The sequence below is a fragment of the Colius striatus genome, chromosome 4 (genome assembly GCF_028858725.1).
Source record: "Colius striatus isolate bColStr4 chromosome 4, bColStr4.1.hap1, whole genome shotgun sequence".
Classification (NCBI taxonomy): domain Eukaryota; kingdom Metazoa; phylum Chordata; class Aves; order Coliiformes; family Coliidae; genus Colius; species Colius striatus.
In genome coordinates, this window is record NC_084762.1 from 64,851,248 (window position 1) to 64,876,103 (window position 24,856).

The 24,856-nt window shown below is 36.9% G+C and overlaps 1 protein-coding gene across 1 annotated transcript; it reads left to right on the plus strand.

Annotated features, from left to right (window-relative positions):
- On the plus strand, positions 1–21,325 carry PI15 (peptidase inhibitor 15). The gene is made up of 5 exons (XM_010210287.2): positions 1–273; positions 17,388–17,506; positions 17,804–17,936; positions 18,096–18,211; positions 21,190–21,325. The coding sequence occupies exons 1-5, from the start codon at positions 1–3 to the stop codon at positions 21,323–21,325; spliced, it is 777 nt and encodes a 258-aa protein (XP_010208589.1).
- Positions 21,326–24,856: the final 3,531 nt, after the last annotated feature.

The following is a 24,856-nucleotide window of genomic DNA, read 5'->3' on the forward strand; positions in this document are numbered from 1 at the left end:
ATGACAGCAATTGCTGCAATCAGTTGTGCTTTCTTATTTTCCATTCTCTATGAAACAAGTGCATTAGTGTTACCCAACTCTACTGACCTACTCCTGGCAGACAATAATTTCACTGACATTGAGACGGCTTTGGCAGCTCATCTGGATTCTGCAAAAATTCCCAAAGCCAGGCGGAAACGCTACATTTCACAGAATGACATGATTGCCATTCTTGATTATCATAATCAAGTCAGAGGCAAAGTCTTCCCACCTGCTTCCAACATGGAATATATGGTAAGTTAACTTTGTTTATTTCAGAGTAAAACAGACTGTAAGTCAGTGATTTCACTTCCTTAAACAAATTCTGAGGGGTTAGTTAAGTAGATGAATGATTTCTAACTGTTATTGCTTAATAAACTATTCTCCATACATTTTTTAATTTGCATTAACTTCAGCAACCAGAGGCTGAATACTGAACTCTCAGCCTTCTACTTGCCCTATTGCATTTTCATTTCCATGAGTAGTCCCAATGAATTTTCTGAGACTTAAGTAAATGAAGTTGTGAGTTAACTGTTTACTGGCCTAAGGAATAGTATGTGATCACAACACGTGATCACGTGTGTTTAAAGTGCTAATCATTAGTAGCCCTATTGCTTTTGTGGAATACATTAAAAGTCATTGACCTGATGTATGCAAAAGGGTGGACAATGACCATTTCTAACTTTTTTCACACATAATACTTCCAGATACCATATGATAAAAGTGTATTTGCAAAGTAATTCATCTGATGCACTGTCTCATACTCATGTATTTTACTTAATGCATATTGTTTGTGTATACCTAATACTTTTTCCATCAAATACAATGATGCTTTTAAAAGTTTCCTTGGAATGTAGAATATTAGTGTGCTCAAAATCTTGTGTTTGTGGCAGACACATTTTCCCTTTATTGGCAAATACTCATTGTATGAATTATCTGTTCCTGCAGATGTTGTAGAAGTTGTTAATTCACTGTTATTTCATATCTGACACTACTAGCTAAGGCAGCATGTTCGGTATTTTGTGTTCCAGCTTTGAATGCAGCACATTGTGAACTTCTAATAGTAAACATTTTAGGCAAACAATTTTTCTTTTTCCTTCGAAGTAAGATATTCATACTGTTTTGAAAATAGTCAAGTTGTGTCAGCACCAGAAGATCTGCTTAAAGTCACTGAGTTTCTCATATGACAACAGTTAACAGATTTGAGAAACAGGACACCATCAGCTTGACATAAAAAGGGGATAACAGTAATGACAACTCCTCCTTTTTAGCAACTAGTGACTAACAATTTGGCCATCTTTCTATCACAGATGTTACCTAAATCTGGATTTGATCACATAATCCATTTAACGCATCCTAGCAGCATCTCAAAATGCTGAGTGCGCTCAAAATATTGCAGGATGAAGACTTGTTACCATACTATAGGCTGAGTTTGAAGTTTGGTTAAGTGGAAAGGTCAGAGAGAGAAAAAACAGAGAGGTCAGAAGTCAAGCTCAGTCATCATTTTCATTTCTGTGCTCTCGACTGACATTTCCTTTGATTCTGCATAAATAAACTTTGTTGTAATGTCTGGAGGAATAGCAGCCTACCATGCCTTTCCTTGGCATGTGTGTTCTAGAAATGTGCTCCTGCAGTTTGCTTAAGTGAAGCCAGCACCCTGTATTATTCTCAAGAGTCTCCTAAGCACAATGTTCTTAGCCTGTTCAGTAAAAAAAACCACAAAAACCCAAAACAACCTTCAAAAGAGAAAGCAATCTTCCTAGACTAAATCTATTTTTTTCCATGCCTCTCTTACTATTGGTTTTACCAGTATCAACTAGCCATAGGATGTACCTGTGTTTCTCTCAGTGTTAGCCTCATCAATAGCCTCAAGGACAAGGTCTAAAGCTTTCTTTCATATTTGGTTTCCCAGTCTGAAAGTACTTTGTTACATCATGTTGCAGAATTCAGAGCAGCATAAGTTACGTAGGTAATGATCCAGAGCTCAACTCAAACTTGGATTCTCAAGTGGCTGCCAAGCCCTTTGACACTAATTGTCTTTCAGAATTTAGTCAATATGCTTGTGTCTCATGTAACCTTACAGAACCCAATAAGCAGCATCACACATACCTTGCTCTACTGTCTGGTTTGTAGCCATGACATCATCTATTTATCAACTTCAAAAAAAATGTCATTATGAACTTTTTATCTCTGTGGCTACAGAAAGGTTTTGTTAAGAATATCTTGAAGATGACTTGGTGACATAAGCCATACCAAGACTGGGGACCCCTGTATCAGTAATGTCCATTTGAACTTTCTTAGTTCTTTCTTTGGTCTCTGCATAATTTCAGTATATGGGAGAACACCTGTTGCCTCTTGTAGAGACACAAGAACGCTGCTGTTATATATAAAGGTTGGTGTCACACAGTACTCATTTTCATAAACAAGATAGCAAACACATTGTCATTATCAGCAAACAATATACACTGTACTGAAAGAATTTTATGGAGTGTGTGTTCTTGTCCTGACTCTATGGATATAAAGTGCAGTGGTGGTGATGAAAGTAGCCCCTAACAATGGCTAAAAATGATGTTATGTGTAAGAGAGCTGAAATTACTTACAAATGCAGTAGACCGTGGAAACCTCTTATGGGTGTGTTGAAGTAGAGAAGGACTAAGCAGTTTAGAAGCACAAGAAAAAGATATTTTCTGATTTTTTTATCTGTTCGTAGTCATATTAAATGGTGGGGTTTTTTTTCCTAATTGTGTTAGGAACTCTGTTCTTAGCAATGACTGTATGACACTCTTATTTCTGTATAGTTCCATTTCCTCTTTCTGTTCCACTGATAGGAGCCTAGAGTTTCACAGTATAAATTATTTATTGTGATTTCAGTTCTCTACACTCAATTTTTTTTTGTGCTTTTCTCCTATACACATTCTGTTCCTCCTGCTACAGTCTGCTTCTCATGTGTTCAGTGCATTCTTAGTTACTTTGAACTCCTTGGGCATTATTCGGTGTGCCCCTACTCTCTTGAAAATCTCTGTGCTGTAGGACTTTGGATGAGAGGTCTTGAAGAATGGCTTTGAACACAGATGTGATAGGTTCAGATGAAAGCTGCAGTAGCAGAGTTACAGGAGAATTTTCAGTCTCTTTGGGAGTGATGTGTCCCAGTGCTGCACCACCTGCTGTTTTATGCAGTCCCCTGTGGAAGCAGAAAGCTGGTGAGTCAAAGCATTGATGGGAAGCATTGTTTTGTTATCAATATCTAACAAATTAAACAGGCGTGTCTTATGCCAGTGCGACTTTGGGTAATCTTTGTCTTGGGATATTAGCACCCTATGAGTCGGACTTTAAAGCAGTCCTCCTTTTGATTCTGGTTCTGCTATTGCTGATGCCTTCACTTGGAAGTTTCTTTGCAAGTACAAACCTAGAGTCAGTACATTGGTGAAGGAAAGTGAACGAGAAAGGAAACAACTTTCAGGCCTATAATTTAGAAGTAATAACCCCTTTTAAAAAATTAAGTCTTCTCATGATATCTTTCATTCTTCTCCACCCTAAGACTGCCATTCTCCAATCTTTGCTTGTGCTCTAAAAGGTGATGCCATTCCTGCAGAAAGAAACATGGTACCAACTTGGCTTTGCATACTTTTTCTGGAGAAACAGAAAGGTTACATAAAATTCATGATTCACAGGAAACGAGGTATAGAAGTACCTGCAGTTCTCTAGTGTGAAAGACATGTGAATATGCAAATCCAGACAAAGTATATGAATGAAGAAATTGCTTTCTTTGAATGCTAATTCTGTACTGTTGCCTTTCTGGAACATCTCAGCTGCTTGGTAGGCCAGTAAAGATTTGCATTATGTTGCCAGCTGCAATTTGCATCTCATCAAGCGTATCATTTGGTAGGCATTGGTAGCATCTTCAGGCTTCCAAAACATTTGTTCAGAGGGGCCTCAAAGAAGTTAGTTTGGATACCCAAGAGTTACTTCATGGCAACATAGTTTCTCATGAGCTAATGTCAGAGGAGATGGAAGAGAATGGAGGATCCAAGCTTGTTCCTTTCTACTAAATGCACATGAAAGACTGATAAAATGGACAAAGGAAATGAACCATTGTTCTAAAATAAAAGTAACTGTGTTTGAAAAGAAGCTCCTGTAGTCCTGTGAAGGAGTTCGAGTCGAGGGAAATCTATTCACTCTGTATGGCCTAGGAGTGATAAGTCAATGAATAAGGCAATTTTGTTTCCTGTCCACGAAGGTCTGCAGAAAACTTACAAAGTCAGGTGTGAGAAACAAGAAAATAGCTTATATAGTGGTCACAAATGTAAATAACCACTTTACTATTTCACTCCTAAATTTAAAAGTATTGTCAAAAATTTCTTTCTCTCAAGGTTTTCTTCAAAATGCTCTGTGAATATGCAGTAGGTAAGACAAATTGAAAAAAGAACAGAACTACGTCATTTTCCAAAGTCCTATTCAATACCTAAAGCTTTTCATATGCTCATGAAAGAAGTAAGTTAGTTTGAGTTTCTCTCCAATTCTAAAACATTTTTTATAAATAAGCTTCTCAACCTGTGTATCTGGGTTTTTTTGTGGGTGTTTTTTTGTTTTTTTTTTTTTTTTTCTGTTGTCAGTGTGGTTTCTTACAAACTATTCTAAATCTTAGAGGACATTTTGTTCTTGAGTTGTTTGCCCTGACTTATTGACATGATCCCACTGAAATCATTCACGTCTGTGAGTAAGGATTGCAGGGCTAGTTCCTTCAAGATTTATGTCTAATGAGTTGGATAGGATCTCTTAATTCATATAGCTTATTCCTGCCCTGTTGTAGGGCTTCCTTCTGCATTAAATACATATGGTTTTCATCTTGTCTATTCCTGAACACATATAGTGATGCTGTTTCAGTCACATCTCTTGGCAAATGTTTTACCTTATGAATAGAAATTATTTCCAAATGTCTAACCTAAATATTTTCCTCTAAAATTCAGATAATTAATCTTTATATGCACTTTTTAGCTTCTCAGTAGCATTTATCATTTTTCATTTCAAGTATTGCCCTTTACATTTTTACTGACTGCAGATAGGTAATCTTTCTGTAGTTTCCACATACAGGTCTTAGAATACTTCTGCATATTGGAGCAAAGTACATTTGCACTCCATTTACAGCTTTTTTGTCAAATCAGTAAATAGCACTCTTAAATGTCAAAGCAGATTAGGCTCATTTTAGCTATGCGTGTTTAAGGACACAAAAGCCATAATGCAGTGGAGAATTTACTTTAGAAGTTATTTGCATCTTACTTTTTCCTGTAAATCCTGTATACACAGTGAATGTTGAAATAAGATGATTCATCAGATGATGAATCAGGGTACAAAGATCTTAATCTGCTTTTCATCATTCTAGAGTACAAAGTAAATCTAAGTATAGTCCACCCCAGGCATCTGGGAGAAAAGACATCAAGGAGCTTGGAGCTCCCCTAGTGTAATTCACCTGTCCGCGTTTGCCTTGGCTTTTATCTTGCTCTATGCTGTGAATTCACAAGTGAAGTCAGAACAAATGAGAAGGAGTGTAATGGTGAAGCATGTTCACTAGCTCCACTTTCTGATTCGTGCCACTTCTGTATCTATTTAAGCCAACTGCATATGTCCCTTCTGCCTGGTGCCATAACCCAGCACCAGAAATGTCTGAAGGTCATGGGCTGATGAATTCTGGAATATGAATCCTCTAAGAAAATTTAAAAAAAAACCAAACCCAAACAGAAAGAATTGATGTGATTTACATGGTTACATTTAGGATGTCTATCTACATGACAATTTGAAAGGAAGTTGTCATTTTACAGCATACTCAGCCTTTTTTTGCAGTGGAAGTAAAACATAACAACTGACAGGAAGCTGAAAGAAAGATTTGATGAAGCTTACTTTCTGCTAATTTTAGCACAATAGAGTAATCTATCTCTTTTGCCTCACAAGTGAAATTATCCACTTATCTATTTCCTTCTGCACCATGGGCAGTAATGCAACACTGTACTGACTTATTGGCTATCAGTGAGAAGCAGGATGCTGCCCACTTTTCTATTAGTTTCATCTACAACAGGCTAGGAAAGCCCATTCAGTCTTAGTAACCGGTGTTCATCTAGGGTCAAATCAAAGTGCATGCTAGCTATCAGAAGTACAAAAGAATGAATTACAGAAGACCTGTTTGAGAGTTGAACAGAAAGGACCTTTCCTAGAAAGCACTTCTTGAAAACTCTGAAGAACTTCCCCCAAAATGCTATTGTTAATAAATACTGTGTTAAAGAATGACTATGTTAAACTCATTTTGGTATTACAGCTTCTTTCCAATGTTTTATGCATAAGAATTTTAAAATATTAATCTTGATGATGTTTTAGAAGAGAATATTTACATTATTTAAATTTAGTATTAGCAGAAAGCCTTCTAGGAGTTTAAGCAAACAAAAACCAACCTATTAAAGTCTCAGATAGAAAAGCAGCCTGCCCAGGGCCCTCAGAATTAGACATTCCTTTATTATTAAATATAGCACCTCTTGAACTTCTTGGCTAAAAACAGAGACAAGGCATTTTTTCACAAGAATCTTCATCCAAAGTACACAGTACTTTGTTTCTTTGTTTCATACATGAATGGAGATGATAGCAACCTTAAACTTCTCAACCTGTTTATCCTGTTTCCATATCTGTAAATATCTGAAAAGAAGAATAGTCTCTCCAGGTCTGCGGAAATGTATATCCTAAAGACAGAAAAAGATGGAAACCCCAGGATAACCACTTGTTTTCTTTTGTACTCTTCAATACAGGCATCTCCACAAGTGAAAGCATTTGCAAGTGTGATGCACTATGATGGGGTTTGTAAGTGTATTTTAATTCAGCTGAGAATGATCTGGTTTTCCATCTCTAACTGTTACAGGAGAAAGAACCTTAAATTGTGCTTTCTTCTTCTAAGAATAAAGAATTATTGTTCTCATTCTTTATTCTGCAGAAAGAAGCTGCAATGTGTTTTCTTTTATGTCATGCTGCTATATATTTCCGTTAAAGCTACTTAGAAAATAATAAGTATTTTCTTGGAAAACTTTAAAATATATTAAGAACATTTTTCCCTTTAATGGAAAGCTTCGGTGGTTAGTAATTAGAAAGGTAAAAAGTGTGGAATTTTTTTAATATAGAGAAGAAACAAAACACATCACATTTTGTATTTTTGAGAAAAAGTAATTTGTTCTGACTGTATTCAAAATGATAGAGGTCAGACACCTTTTTCATCAGACTTACGACCAATTGTCAGGGTGACACAGAGCTAGACAAAGTTTGGTCCTTTTTCTTACCACTTCTGAGATAAGCTCTTGCCAACTAAAATATGCTTTGCAGTAGGTTAGGAAAGCACTGAATATTTTAAAATCTGTAGTTCTGATATTTAACTTTTCCAAAAGCTAAACAAATAACAGCATATTAGGGAAGCTTATTGTTATTAAACCTGACAGTGTACCAATTTTCTTTGTTTCTTATTGTTTAAATTCCTGGTGCCAAACATAAAAAGAAATGTGGACAACTTTTAGAAGAAATAAATTGACTATTAGCAGTGGTCAAGCTTCAAATGATAGGAGTTTGAATTTGGACCAAATAGATATCCAGAAATATAAACTTCTCTGTAAAATACAGACTTGAATCTTCATAAGAAAAGAATTTCTGGCAATGATGTTTCTTGGACATCTGTCTGGTGATGCCCTGATTGCTATAAGACAAGCTTTCTGATACTGAACCCCTCAGAACTGTGAATCAGATGTTTGAAATTTTGGTTACATGAGAGTAAATTGACTATAAAACATTGCACAATGTTACTCTGAATTGGACAAGGAGCTTGATACATTAACCTACTATATATTTGTAAAAGAATGAAGTACAGAATAGTGGTTCCCATTCAGATTTTTTTTTTTCCTCTAGAGGGTGGACTTTGGCAATTATCTGTGTAAACTACCTAATTAGTATTTAACGTATTTGGGAAAGGGCTTGTACATGTGGTAGACAGTAAAATTTCTAACAGGTGGCAGTTCAGAGCAAAAAGTATTTATAGCCTTAGAGAGAGAGAAACTAGAGTCCAAATGATCTCACAGTCCAAATAAATATATAGTTTGCCAAATCTGTCTATAAATTCCAATGACCTCATACGATTTCATCACACAGTATGTATTGAAAAAAGTGACAACAAAGAGACAAGCCTCTTTCAGTCACTCTGCTGAAAAAACATGCAGGCAGGAGGGCTGCTCAGCTGTTTCATTAAACTTTGTGCCAGATTTGTGGAAGTGGGTTGGAAATGCCTGGTGGGTCCTACATAACACCTCTGAACCAAAAATACTACAGGTTTGATTCTATGAAAGAGGAGATATTTTGCAAAGGACCCCTGTATGCCCTGCACGTTGCTGAGGCATTTCTGAGAAATGGTCACCACACATGCAAACGGCACAACCAGAGCAAAGCTGCATGGCTGAATGACCCATGAGGACAGGACCTGTGTGTTGGAGGGTAGCAGCCCACATCTGCTAATCCACTCTGGGACTTGCATTAGCAGCTGTGGAGTGCAGCTGCACAGATGGGCTGGACATGTCAGATTTCATCCCTCAGCTTCCCATTGAGTTTTCTCACAGAAAGAAATCACTTGAGTTGAGGTTTTCTCCTTTCCCACCTGCTCCCATTCTGGAAATAAGGGCTTCTGATCTTCAACTGGGCAAACAAGCAGAAACACAGGGCTAATTGAGAATAAAATCAGAAGTCTGGGGTAGAAAGGTTAGGGTTTTAACTGATCACTTCTAAAAGAAGTTCCTACCGGCCACCTTTCTGAAGTGCATAGGAACCTTTCTGGGTTTGTTTAAGCCAAATACTAATGTGAAGACACTGATGTGAGTCCACAGTAAACATAAGGACAAATAAGATGCCAAAAATGGCAAAAAAAAAATTACCACTTTCTATTACTGCAAAACGCAAAAGTGTTGCAATGCATCTGTATTCAAATTGCAAATCCCAACACTTCGTTTGCAATCTCATCATGTAACTGCAGTCGTGTAAAGAAGCTGTTGAGGAAGAGAGTTATTAAAACAGCATACTTCACCTCTTAGATCTGATTTTGTGTTCAGACCTGTACCTGGTGCTTGTCACTCCAGCTGTACAGTCTGTGGCAGCCAGCTGAAGGGCTAGTCATACTGCAACTCTTGTGGCATTGTGGGCAGCAGTCCTTTGCCCAGTGGGCACTCAGGAGTTCCTAGGAGGGTAGTGAGAGACTGGGATCTGTATGTTTTGCTTAAAGCACTAGTTTTACCACTGAGAAATATGCAGAGTACTATCCTAACTGATATATGAAAAAAAAACAAACCCAAAAAAACCCCAAAACCAAGCACATCAAAACCAAGCAATAATGTATAAATACTACTATTTATTATTCAGAACAATGCTCTACTGAGGTTGTCTTGAACTATTGTGCAAGTGAAGGGAGCTTCCTTGTTACTGACAATAAGCCTGAGACAGGAAAGGTTAAGGATTGTGATGTCAAAAAATGAACAGAAGCATGGTTCTGTATTGCTTGAATGCTTTAAAATCATGATTGCTAGACCTCCTAGGCTACCAGGTTGAAAACATATCCTTATGGATTCCCTGGTTAGCCTGTATCTTCTATATAGCAGTACGTCTGCTGGCAATCTCAGGGAAGGTATGCTCCTACTTCTTACATTTTTTTCTCATTTTATTTTGTGACAATGAGAGCAGTGACATTAAATGCTTCTAACATCCAGTTTACACACAGATATCCACTCAGAATGAGAAAAGTATTAATAATTAATATAGTATATTACTATTGACACCAAACTGGGAGGACTGGCTGAGTCACCAGAAGGCTGTGCTGCCATTCAGCAGGTTCTCAACCAGCTTGAGGGTTAGGCAGAGAGGAACCTCATAAGGTTCCACAAGGACAAGTGCAGAGTCCTGCATCTGGGAAGGACAAACCCATCAGTACAGGCTGGAAATTGACCTGCTGGAGGGCAGCTTTGCAGAGAAAGACCTGGGGGAGTATTTGCAGACAACAAACTAAGCATGATCCAGCAATGGAAGGCCAATGGCATCCTGGGATGCATTGAGTGTGGCCAGCAGGTCAAGGGAGGCTCTCCTCCCCCTCTACTTTGCCCTAGTGAGGCCTCATCTGAAGTCCTGTGTCCAGTTTTGGGCTCCCCAGCTCAAGAGGTACAGGGAACTTCAAGAGAGAATCCAGCACAAGGCAACCAAGATGATCAGGGGATTGGAATATCTTCCTTATGAGGAAAGGTTGCAGAAACTGGGGCTGTTTAGTCTGAATAAGAGGAGATCGTGTGAGAATCTCATTAATAGTTACAAATATCTAAATGGTGGATGTCAGGAGGCTGAGGAATAACTTTTTTTCTGTTGTATCTAGTGACAGGACAAGGGGTAATGGGACAAAGCTGGAACACAAAAAAGTTCCATTTAAACATAAGAAAAACTATTTTACTGTGAGGGTGAGGGAGCACTGTCACAGGCTGCCCAGGGAGGATGTGGAGTCTCCTCCCTTGGAGGTCTTCAGAACCCACCTGGATGTGTTCCTGTGTGACCTGATCTAGGTGGACCGGGTTTAGCAGAGGGGTTGGACATGATCTCTAAAGATGCCTTCCAACCCCTACCATTCTGTGATTCTATGATACTGTGTGTTCTGCTCCCTCTGTATTTAGGTCACAAATTCTTGCTACCCCATGCCATTAACAACCATTTCAGAGTACTTGGAGAGGAGAGTTCATTGCCCTTTTTTTTTCTTTCAGTAATATCTCTCTCATACAAAGCATACATAAATATATAATAATACTAGATCGGGTATTTTGTTTTGTCACCGGAAGTCTGCATTCTGAACTTCAGGGAACATATCTGAGTTGTTTGAAAATAGATTAATGTTTGTCTCTTAAAATTAGGAAATCAGGAAGGAAAAAAAGTTTCAGTTTTCTCATGAGTAGTCATGCTTGGCTAAATGGTCATCCCTTTCTGAATAATACTTCTTTCTCAACACATTGCATAATGAAGAACCAGGCTACTAAAGGATGAGTTGATTTTTTTTTTCTTATTTCTCATATTTGCCATGAATAATTGATCTTAACTTCCTGTTCTTCCAAAATTATGAACTTTAAGAACAACTTGCAAAAGGGGTACAATTCCAGGTGACAATATCAGTTGCTTTTTCTTAGGACTGGCATCTCTAGTGGACAAACTAAAACATTGGTTTTTAGTTTACCTTTTCAACTCTAAAGATATTACTGGTGTAAGTATCTGTTTTGCTTGGGAGTTATTCTACTATTTCAAGAAGTCTTTTTTTCTACTTTTAAGGCATCTGAAATAAACATTTTATTTGCATGTTCTTTACTTTCACTTTTGAAGTAGTGAGCCGTCAGAGAAAGACAATGTAACATCATTCTTAAGGAAGGTAAATGAGGTAGTGTTGACAGGTCTTACTGATGACTTTGGAAGAAGTTAGTAATTGCTTTTTTTTTTGAGGGGGGGACAGGGAAATAAATCACAGCACGTTTCGTAGAATTTACCAATATGATCATGAAACTGAGGATATTCTGGAATGCATAAAATATGAATAGGAACAGGAAGAAAAGTTAGGAATAAAACATTTTTACACCTGCAGAGTCAGGAATTGTCTGCTTTAAGAAAAGCATCCATCAAGGGGCTATGTGAAGTTCCAAGATACTTCTACTTTCCTTTCTTGATTTAGCTAGTGATACTTTGGATGAACTATAACATCCCAGACCTCCATTACATCACTGCAAATATGAGAGAAAGCCTTGACAGAGTAAGGAAACCTTTCTCCTCTCTTTTTGGTAAATGTTGTAAGAGTTCTCTGTAAAGCAATGAGAAACCTTCAAACATATGATCATGTGATCAAGAAGCTAAAGCAATAGAGATATGTGGCTACTTATATGACTGAGCTTTTCCTCCTATTTCAGCAAATTATGAAGTTAACATTCTTCAAATACACTTGTGTATTATGTTTCCAGCTCTTCTGGCTGTGGAAGAATTTCAGAAAATGACTTGTTTTCCCCAGGTGTTGGCATCCTTTGGATGGCCAAGCTGAGCTCCAAGAGACACGGACAGCTTCCTAGACCCCTGTGGATGACAAACTGACAAACAAAAGTAATTCTGAAACACTGTTTTAATACTGTTTCCAGGCAGAAACACTGTGGCACCCGAGTTTGGACCATCCTACTGAGACAGATTAAACAAAAAACAGTCATGTCACAAGCTTCACTGATATTCAGAGGTCCTGAATCAGACCTTACACAAGAAAAATATTTAGTTTTCTAATCTTTATGTATATTACTTAGTACAAATATTATGAAGCCAGATCTAAAGGATTCCAACTTCTTGTACAGTGGAATTGAGAGCTGGCCATGAAAACAGAAGGCCCTTAAGGAAGGTCTGACATTAACTACTTAATCTAGTCATACAGAAAGTGTACAGTAAATGTATGCTGCGTGCTTTACTATAGGTAGAGATCCCCAATGACATGGTCCTTGATACCATCAAAATCTTGAAGTCTGATGCTTCATTAACACCAATGATGAGCTCCAGATCCCAGGAATGCTGCTTTGAGTTCCTGTTCTGTTTCCATCAGTGTAATCTAACCATCACTTCACATATCTGTCATTCACAGATGTTCTCAGCAAAGTTTTCATGTTCAGGTTGTGCTGGTAGATGTTACAATAGTGCATTTGAAAATAGATTTATGAAAATTTTTACTTTTTAAGTAGCATTACCACAGAGTAAATGTATCCAGAGTAACAGTATGTTTGCAGGCATACAACAATCCTTTAGAAAGTTTGCACTAAGAACAATGGATATGGATTAAAAACATCTCATTTTATTTGTTTTGGTAAACTTATTTAATGCTTTCTGCTAACAGATATAGCGAGGTTACTGATTGAAGTACCTTGTTGCTTTCAGCTTTACATTGTATTCTGCAACAGCATCTTCCCCCTAAGATGTGTGTTGAGCATGGTGTCAAAAGAGAACCACTCCATTTAAATGATTGATAATAGGAATACAGTTCTGACTGCAATGAGAATGAGCAGGACAACTGTGTTTCTAAGTTCAAAAAATTGCTAAAATTAGTTATGTACACCATAGCTATCAATGTAGAAAAGGAACAGATAGCTATTTTACATCAAACATTGTGGACAGATATTTGTAAAACTGTAATGGCTTCTCTTCTTCTATTTTATCATAATGTTTATTAAGCGTCACCGTCATTTTAAAATCTGAGAATAGTGCTGACCAGGGCCTCTTGTTCCAACAAAGTTGTTAAAAAAACACAAAAGGGCAACTTCATCCTTTTTACATATAAATTATCTAAGAACAACTGAGAGATAGCTATGGAAGTAGCTATAGAAAAAAGGAGAGTATGAGGAAAGAGACCTGCAGCATTAAAACGCTACTCTTGAGGAATGAAGCTCGTTCTTTGGGCTTCAAGAAATTTCATTCAATATTAGAAAAAAAATAATTTTCCACTCCATTGCTTATTATATATTATGGGAACAAAATTATTTCTTTTACTATTTGTTTACAGAGTGAAACAAACAAAAATATCCCAGCTTGGGTGAAATTCTGGCCTCACTGGCAAAATTCCTGCTGACCTAATTAATGCTAAGATTTTAGTCCTCTGAACCAGCATGTGCTGTGTGAGTACAGAGAACATCCCAGAGCTTCCTCATAAAGTGGTCTCTGGTGTTTTAACTCCCTGTGTAGAATCACTGGTCTGTTCCTCGTATTCAGTCTGCTTGACAATTTTCAAGTGAATTGTAGTTTCGAAATGCATTTTTGCAGGGAGCAGTGCAGAGAGCACAGTCGGACAGCTTTCTAGGAAAATAATCTTTGGCTGAGGAAAGAAAAATAAATTGACCAAAGGATATTCACTTTGAGTTGCCAATGGAAGTGTGGTAAGATGCTTTAACTCCATCACAACTCAGACTCAATTGAGGAGTGGGGAGGATGTGTGGACCAAATCAGTGATGTGGAGAATTTTGAGAGGGATCTTTTTACTGAGTGGAAGGAAGGTGAGTGCTTCCTCAACTATTAACAACCCAGCAAATGAAGATTTGCTATTCCCAGGCAGAGAATGAGCAGTTTGGTACTGGGAGTTATTATTTAGTATGTGAGTATTCATCACCTTCTAAGATCTTGACCCACTGAATATGCAAATCTTTCTCTTTTTCCATTTTGCAATTTCCTGTTCATGTCAGGTAACCTTCTCTAACATGTTTAATAGAAACAGTGGATTGACCATTATATAATCACACTGCTTTTTTAAATTCTTTGCTAATTACCTGAGCTTTCTAATTTCTCTTTATACAGAAACTGTCTGTCTGACTTTCAAGTTACTTCAGTTTCTATTTTAAGGATACTTTTCTATTTTTTTTATATGCTGTTTATCTGTGTACAGCAATCAAGCCTCATGGGATCAAAAATTTCTGTGTCTTTGTTTTCTTACATTTACAAAACAGGAGACTGAACTTGAATACAAATTAATGCAAGGTGGACTCAGGATCAAACTTCTTTTGAAAGGAGTAAACTAACATTGCAATCTCTTACCGTTTAGAATATTTTAGAGATAATAATTATGAGATAATACTTTTTCTTCTTCGGTCTATATTATTTACCTTTACTCTAGGAGATGATCTAGAGCTAGTCCTTAAGGGACTGAGATCACATTTTCTTTTAGAAAAAATAAAAAAAGAAGGTGAAGTACTCCATCCTCTCATATGAAATACAAATAGCAGGAGGGGACTCTGTACAAAGGCTTTTCATCAGCGTGCTAATGAAGAAATTGAGACAATTAAAAGATACTGCATATGCTCTCCTATCTCTTTTTTCTTCTTAAGTGGTTATTTGCTTCTTCTTTCTCTCCCCTTTTTAATGCCTGTCAGAAATTTCATATGCCCAGATAGTGGTCAAAAATTAATAAATAGTGGAAAGCAGAATGCACTATGTATCACAGTGATGCTTACCTGGCAAACTCACAGCTTTTTAACTGAGTTTGCAACAAGTCCACAGTCAAATCCTGCAGATGATTCCTGAGAACTAGAAAATAAGGTTGATGAGAAACAGAATGAGGCTAGAAATGCCATCACTGTCCAAGGCAGGGGGCTGTGCCTAGTTTAAAGAGGGCATTAATAGTGAAAACCTAATCCAGTCTTCACATTTCTTTCAAACACCTAACATACTATTTTGCAAGGCAATTTAGTGTGCAAAAATATGCTGGGTGGAAATCAGGAGCTCAGTGCTATTTGTGCAAATACAGTACACATTTAGATTATTATGGGACTACAGCCAGGTCACTTGGGAGCAAGCACGCAAACCTCATGTTCAGCCTCCTGGCAGGCAACACTCGTGCCAGAAGCATGATTAATCCCAGCAAATGAGGGTGTTTATGGGGTGTCACAGTCCTGGCAGAGCTACCCCTTATGGATGCACACCAGGCAGCTGTTTGGACCCACGCGCTGGATCCACGTGCTACTCAGTTTCCCTGGGCCTGGGCAGGCTCCAAACTCTGACTGTGGCCGCAGCCTCTCAGGCACACTCCCCAGGCATACTTTTATGCTTGTACCTGCTGTTGCCCCCTCTTTCCGCCCTCTTTTTGAGTCCACTGGTGTACCACAGAAACAATAAAGGGGTTTTTGCACCTTATTGCACCGGCTTAGCCTTCTCTTTCCAAGTTATAGACTTAAAATCAAAATGTTCCTGGAAGACCATTTCTTTTCAATATGTTTTTTCCTAAAACTTCTCTGTTTTATTGTTTTACTGGCAATTTGCTTTGACTTTGTTATGGGAATTTTTACAAACAGGTGTAAAGTAAATCTGCTCTGCTTTAAGCACCATCCTTTCAAGTGGTTCCACTTGAATGCAAGATCATCTCTGTTACATTTCTTCAGCTTCAATCTAGGAGGTACCTCACCCACCCTGTATCAGCCAAAGTTTGGTTCAATTATATAACAATTTAATAAAATTTAATAATTCTTTCCTTTTCATTTAGACAGAATTCACTGTCAGGTATAGTCATTAATGTCTTAGTATGTCATCTGTGGTCAGTCTTTTCACTCTGAGGGTTTCAGAAATTAAAGCTGTGAATTCAGTGTTAAAAGTCATTATTAGTTAATAATACAGAAGAAGTTTGTGATGTGGGCCACCTTATCCTTTCATAAGTTTTTTTCTGACTTTCCTCTTACTTCATACCCCAGAGAGTATAGTCTTTATTTCAAAGCCTCTCAAGATTTATGACTTTGGGTTTGTGTTTAAAACAATGTGATGGACTAGATAAGCAATTTTACCCCATTCTATTCCTGCTTTTCTACCTGCAATTCACTAAAACTGTCCTAAACCAAAACACTCCACTTAGGATATTCAAAATGTATGTCTAATTCCAGGATCTACAACCTACTCAGGTATCACTTAAACACTGAAATGCACTAGGATTTGTGCATACTTGTAATATGACCGTGAGATATTCTTTATCTGGAGCTCCGGCAGTGTAGTAGTTTCTGTTGCTAAGATCTCTGTTATTGCTGAGATAAGCCTATTTGCTGTGGAGAAAACAACAGAATTACAAATCAAGCATGAGCAGGAAAAGCACATAAGGAGACTCTTTAAGTTCTTTTGTCATGTTCCTATCATTGAAGACTTTAGAAGTTAAATTGTCTCATCTTACAGAGGTGTCATCTTTTATTCCAAGCAGGAAGCAGTGTCAGCTCCCATGCAGAATAAGGCAACAAAACTCATACTACACCTGGAAACTATACATAGTCTTTACCTTTGTAGGACTGTTTTTCCTGACCTTGCAGCCTCAAATATGAAAAGCTGCCACAGACACTCTTTCTGGCTATAGGTATTCCCGAGATCCTATTTCAAATGTGTTGGGGTGTTGTAGGATATGTAATACCTGTGCTGAATTGTTCTTCCTCATGTGTCTCTCCTTCCCTTTAACCTGGTCTCTGAGTTCCAGCCAACATTTCACTCCTTTCTACACATGGGTCTCATCAGCACAGGATGGAAAATAGTAGGAAAATGCCTGTTCAGTAAAGAGCCTTTCCAGAAAAGAGACATAGATCTGAATATCTGGCTTCCTCTGATTATGTGGGTAGGAAGTATGGCCAGCAACAGGGCAACTCCTACTGAATCCTGTACATGCTGCCCCACAGTTTTCTGAACTCAAGAGCTCTCTGCCTAGTTACAGATCTGATCTGATGACAGTATATTTGTGACTTAAGATACTCACTTCTGTTCTTGCATTGTGATCACGATTTATTTTTTTCTGTTCAGCTTTTGAGGATATTTTATTTTGTCAGGTTTGGGATGAAACTCTTGCCAAATCAGCAGAGGCTTGGGCTGCTACATGCATTTGGGACCACGGGCCTTCATACTTACTGAGATTCTTGGGACAGAACTTATCTGTAAGAACTGGAAGGTAAGCAGATGCCCTACAAGACAGTTATTTTGTGAGCCTTCAAAAAGCTTGAGATCCAGATTTCAGATTGATGTGTCATCCAGTACTGTAGCAGTAACTGATACCCATCTCTGTTCATTTGACTTGGTTCATTAGTTCATTTGTCTCTGTTCATTATTGCTTAATACTGTGCCCCTAGTGATGCATGGAGAAACGTGTATTTAGGTGGCTTGCATCAGGGGAATTAGCAGCAGAAAGTTCAAAACTAACTAAATCTAAAATGGCATGGGAATTTTTCTGTATTTTAAACAAACACAGGTATCGATCTATTCTCCAGCTGGTAAAGCCATGGTACGATGAGGTGAAGGACTATGCTTTCCCTTATCCTCAGGATTGCAACCCAAGATGCCCCATGCGATGTTATGGACCTATGTGCACCCATTACACACAGGTTATATATATTACATTCTTCTTTTCAAAATCTACTGTCCAAAGCTGGACTTCTCTGTGATGTATTTATAGCTCTCTCTCAAATAATTGTGTGTGTGTGTGTATATATATATATATTTCTTTTAAATTTGGACTTCACCTATAATACATATTTATTCAGATGGTTTGGGCCACTTCCAATCGTATAGGCTGCGCAATCCACACATGCCACAATATGAACGTCTGGGGATCAGTTTGGCGACGAGCTGTTTACTTGGTATGCAACTATGCCCCAAAGTGAGTTGTTTTGTTTTTTTAAAATATTATTTATTTTAATATTTCATGCATGTTTTTGGTCCTCTAATAGGACTGCTTACTCCTTTTTCTGCAGCTTGACCACACTATTCGTGCTTTTTCTGCATTCTGATCCTTCATTCTAACAATACATCTGAACATACAGAAAATGCATGACTTTGGTATACAGGGAAGAAAAGGAAATGACTTGATGCATATGGAACAAAACCAGAAACTTGTTTTCTGTTACTGTTATTATTATGATTCTTTTTGTCTTCCTTATTTGTGTTGACTCTACTTTTGATTCCCTATTTCTTCACTCTTTTGTATATACTTGTGGTGAGCTAGACTTCCTCAGCTAAGCAGTCCCACTGTAGCCCTTGATTTACTGTGAACACATGCTGTTGCCCTCAAGATGCCTTTGCTCATGGTCATGATGCATGAGGACATCTATAGCATAGGTTTCCTACAAAACCCATCTACCTAAGCTCAATGTTTATAAATCTCATCTTGCCTTCCACACCAGGGTCCTCCAAAGTATAGGTTGTAGACATCCATAGGTGGCCCTGTATCAGGGAGCAATGCAGAAATCTGTGTTTGGTTGAAATGAAGAAACAAATTTTCTCTGTGTTCCTAGACACAATCCCAACCTTACATCTAGGTGCAGAATGAATCAATAAAGTGTGTCTCTGGAACAGCTTCAGTTTGAGGTCTGTTTTGGACCAGTGCTTCAAAAGTAGCACAGACAGTGTAAATAGCAGGTTTCTCTGAATGTATATTAGGAAAAGCCATAGTTCTGCATAAGAATCTAAGTATAATTAGTTGAGTATGTTTTCCATAAACTCTCAGTGGCACAGGTCCATTTGTGGTAAAGAATATGTCATTATTCTAGCTGCTACATGAATACAGGGATTTTAAAAGGTTTTGCAACTTGAAAAAAGATAGGATTTTGTAAAAGGCTGATTTTTTTTTTGGAAAAAAAAAAAAAAAACAGCTTTGGAAATCAAGATTTCTCTATCCCTTTGTCTTTAATATGTGCTACAAAAAAGTTGGTGAGAAATGATGAGGCAGCAAAAACTGTAACTGACTTTCAGCTCCACAACATGGACAAGGTGAAATCAAAGTTTTTAAGAGTAATCCAAATATTGGTTTTTATATATCTCCATTTGAAAAAAAAAATAAATTATAAACTTACTATAATACATCTCTGATGTTCATATGTATAAAAAAAAGTTTTTATACTTTAGGCATTATTGAAAACCAATGCATTGTTTGTATATCAGTTAACAATGAATTAATGGTATTTTTTATTTTCTCAGTCTAAAAATGCCACTGTTTCTCAAACAGTAAACCAAATCTGCTTCTCTGCATGAGATTTTGAGTAGATCTTTGAGTCATAGGTAGTGGATTAGGGGATTTTCACATATATGTCTTGCACAGTCACAAAAAGGATATTGAATAGTCTTGCTTGGCAAGTTTATATTTCTTAGAATTAACTAAGTTAAGGACATTTGCTTAGAGTCCTTGGGCACGTGTGCACAAGTCTCTTTGCCTGTCAATAAAAGCTGTGTCTTTCTCAGTAACCAACACATCAGAAACTCCTCTAAAGAATACAATGACAAGGTATTAAGATTGGAATTTGGCTAAGATTTAGGATTTAGAGCTCTAATAATTTTCACTGATGCCATGTTGCAATGCTGAAAAATATCTATGCTTCTGAAATTGGAAAACAAAAGTCAAACAAGATGATTACAAAGTGTTAGAAACTCCCGCCTCTGGTTATTTAATAGATTTACACAAATGAGCCATGTATTGCATAAAAAATGAAGAAATCAGCTTTCAGCAAATTTTTTATGGATTTCCACATCTATTATCAGACTAAATATGTTTCCTGAGCACTCAGTCTGCTGTACCCATTTGAAAGAGAAGTAGAAATGAGCAAATTATTTGAGAGATTCCTACCTTCTTCCAAGACACAACCCAAACCAAGGCTTTTGATCCAATGCGTTTGGCTGGGAGATGAAGGATGAGAGAATGTTTCATAAATAATGGCATTACTCACTGCTATACCATGTCACATGTAAACTAGAGGAAAGTTCTCTGCTCAGTGAGACATAACATTTAAATAAAACTCTAATTTTAACTTTCTTTCTGCCTACATCACAAGTGTTACATGAATTTCTGAAAGTTTAAGTTTTATATAAGCACCGAAAAGTCTGGATGAGTTTTTCAGATATTTCTAGCTCTTTTGGTTACCTTTTTTCACAGAATCATTCTCCAGACTTGTTCTCCTTCACTCCCAGGCTCTATTATAAAGCTGGATATACCAACAGTTCTTCTCCTCCCATTAGCATCTATGAGACATCTACAAATGTTCAAATGCAACTCTTGTTAATACATTACTTTTGTGAATACTTTTCGTCTTCCCTTTTCTCTAAGCACAGATTCAACCTCATCAGAATTTCACAATGTGGACCTAGGATAGTACAACCTAAGAATAAGAATTGCTCAGTTTGTTTTTCCACCTTCCAAAACCAATTAAAAAAAGTGCTCAAGGAAAACCATGCACCAATGTTTAAGCAGCTGATTTCTCATAAATATAGCCCTCCAGTAAAAAATATTCTGTCCTAGGCTCAGAGAATCAAAAATCACTTGACTGTAGCACAAGCAAGAAGACTAGGACTTTGACATAGAGAATATATATCTAGAGACATAAAATAGAATATATCTATAGAATATAAAAGGAAATAGAATAGAGCAGTGGCCCGAGGTGACATGGTCATAATCCTACTGATTTTGGGGAATTAGCAGAGCAGTGTTTGCTAGTAACTTTCATAAATATGCTCATGTATGTTTTCAGTAACAGGACGTTTATAGGATATCACTGAAGACATTAATAACCCCAAACAAGTATGGATAATTAATTATTTATCTTCCTCTGTGAAATTATTAAGCATTCTTTTTCCTTTGTTTATTTTCAGAGGGAACTGGATTGGAGAAGCACCATATAAAGTGGGAGTCCCCTGTTCAGCTTGTCCTCCAAGCTACGGAGGTTCTTGCACTGACAATCTTTGTTTCCCAGGAGTAACATCAAACTACTTGTATTGGTTTAAATAAGGAAAGGTTTACATTATTTTCAAAAGGAAAAAAAAAATCAACCCAGAAAAAAATGATTAATAACAAGAAGCTTGTATATTGAATTTTGCACATGTTATATATATAGAGATATTGTAATAATACTCTGACTTTTTCTTTTTGTATGCTTTTGTATAATTAGCTTTAAAAGTATAGTATAATTTGGTTTTGACACTTTAGGATTTAAGACTCACGTTAGCCCTTTTAGATTAATGTTTTGTTAAAGGATAGTAAACTAATTTTCACCTTAACAAGTATAGTTTCCATAAGATTAGATTCTGTTAAAAGCACATTCAAAACCAGAAGATGGCTTCCTTTTAAAAATAATAACTCCAGAAAGAGAAGGGTCAGAATTTAACACTGTGCTTTAAAAATGATACGTAAAGTGAAAAGCAATAAATTGTCCTGACCCTCGCAATGGCTTTTCCCGTTTATATCTATGCTTTCACCTGCAATGTCAATGAGATGCTGGGCAGAGGAACTACAAGATATTACCTACCTCATGCACAACATCAATTCATTTACAGTGTTTCAACAGTACAGCACATGGCTGCTCCCATCAACAGTGCCTCTGTGCAGACAGGAAAATTAAGAGTAAATGAGGAATCACAATGGCCAAGATGCAGTGATTGCTAACTCATATGTCTAAAGTTTATCTAGAGAGAATGCTACATTGTTTTAAATGTACTAGGGCAATATCACAGCCTAACTCTACCTTCCTGTATTTCTAAACACAGTCATAAATATATAATGGTGCTTTGCAACAGTGTATTTATTCTTGAAGGCAAAGAAATGTATTGCTAGAAAACAACTACATTAATACATGACATCCATACTGTCTTTTACACTATAAGTTCACCTGTATATGTGATATCACCCTGATTAACTCAATGATATGATGTTTTCAAGGAGAGATCAATCCTAAAAGTAGATAAGAGTTTTTCCAAGTAAAACATATCAGGCAACTTTAAAACATCATATGGATTTGTTAGAAAAATTCCATATTTCTAAAGCATTTGGCAGTGTTGTTTAAAATACATTGTGCTGTTTCCTGGAAAGATCTGTATTAATTTACAAAAAAACAAGTCTACGTATTCATACCTTTCCTGACAAAAGCTGAACATCTTTTGGGTGCTTACTAGAACATTTATAAAAAGGACTACACTTTAAGCTAGAATATTATACAGGTGGCTTTTGTGAGAAAATTATTATAAAAAAGAGGAAAGAAAATGTCTGCCACAACTACTTTGTCATTGAAGAGCCTTGAGTTACACCTTTGTATTGCAGGGCAGAATGTAGTCCACTTTAAATATATATGTTTAGTCTGCTTACACTGCTACTTTTACAAGCCAGACAATAAGAGGTTCCAAAGAAACACAAGGATAAACTTCTTCACTGTGAGACTGACAAAGCACTGGAACAGGCTGCCCAGATGGGTTGTGGAGTCTCCTTCCTTGGAAACATTCAAAATCCAGCTGGGCGAGTTCCTGTGTGACCAACTCTAGGTGGCCTGCACTGGCAGTGGAGTTGGACTAGATGGTATTTTGAGGTCCCTCTAACTCTTAAGATTCTGTGATTCTGGGATTTAGACCTCTGAAATTTATGGACTTTGAAAAGCAATACTGAGTAGAGCAGACAGAACAGAAGATAGTTTCACTAATACTATAAATACATGCCATGTTAAGTCACTAATTCAGTCCTTTAGGCGGTGTTTGAGACAGTCTGTCACCAGAATATTAAGTATCATATTGGTAATATAGAGAAGAAAAATCAGAGTCTGAATTCTTGAAGTGAACTGTTCTTTTTCTCCAGGAAGATAGCAATGGGGGAGGAATGAGCTCTGCAGTATACGAAGCATAGCAGCCCGTCTCCCATCTATCTATAATCTGATCTCTTGTAGAATGTCAGCAGTTGATATATGGCTCTTCAGACATTTATGGTTAGTGACATTTCTGTATTTTACAGGACAATAACTAGACAAGTATATTGTCTTAAAATGTGTCCTTGTTTTAAAAGAACACCACTTGTAATATTGTACTAACTTTTATCCTAACAGTTACAATGTAAATGATTTTCCTTTTGGTTTGGAAGGGACTGGGACTTGGACAGAGCTCAATGAGTTAAACACTTTGGCTGAGCAAAACTCAGTCCTGTTTTGGGAATGAAACACAACCTCTTTGCATCATCTATGCACACACTGAAAGAATTCAGTGAGATAAAACTAAGTGGGTTACTAGCCTTCAGCCAGTCCAATTTTTGAGAAAAATGCATGGGACAAATCCATTCTTGTTCTGCATAAGAAATCCTCTTTAGAGGTAAAGATGACACAGTTAAAACAGTGAATCTAGTCACTTTCAGTATTTAATTTATTATTAAAAAAAAAAAAACAAACCAAACCACACATAGGAAGCAGAGCACAAGCAAAAGTCTGGTTTAAGTCATGGAGTACTACCACAGTTAAGTCTAACAATAATTGACTATGCACTTTGGAACTTGCAACTTATATGTTGCATGGTACATTTTCCAAACAGGACTAGGCACTGCAAATTAATTTATAATTCTGTAATTCAGCTGAAATTATAATAACATATATATCTGCTATCATATCTGTTACTTCATAAGTTGCTACAAATACCATGATTTTGTGGAATATTTTGTTTTCTGTGAATATAGAAAACTTTGCTTTTAATAAACAGATATGCAGGTGTTTACACAGTATGCCATAATGGTGCTAGGGATTAACTATTGTAATCACACTGTAATCAACAACAACAAAAATAGTCTAGGTATAAGCTATTTTGTATCAGCAGCTCCTCATAAAAGCAGCCACAAGCACTCAAGCATTAGTTGAATACTTTTTGTTGAACAGAAGGGATAGGGGATTACAGCTCATCAGATATTTGATTACCACACAAAATTTGCCCTTCCACTTTATTTAGTAAGTAGTTTTCTGAAGGCCTTTTTTTGTTACCTGTTTAAATTCTCCCGAATTTCTACATTTTTTGGGGGGAGGGCACGTAATGACAATGCCAGTAAAGCTCTACTTTGATTGCCAATGTCAGTGCTGCCTCATTGATTACCTGCCATTGAGTGCTGCTAGAACAAAAGTACTGAAATATGCAGAAGACTTTGGATGTCTTTGATATTATATCTGCCCTGATACATGCTGAGGAAAATTCTTGATGAGTTCAAGGCTATACTCAGTCAAAGTAACCCCAGTTGCTATTCTGATAGCCTAGAAGATTTGTACTAGTGCCTTCCAAGCAGAGTGGTATGCCTTTAAAACTAAAGAAATTATCTCAGAGTTCTATTCTAAATATAAAATTATGAAAATATGCACAAACTAAAATAAAACTAAAAATATTTTTTGTCAAAGTACTATGAGAAACATAAGAATAAAAATTAAGTAATAGATGTCCTTAATTATTGAGTGTAATTGTTTAGAATATTTGTGATTTTTTTTGCCTCATTTCAACATCAGAGATGATGGGTAGTAATTGATACATTTTGGTG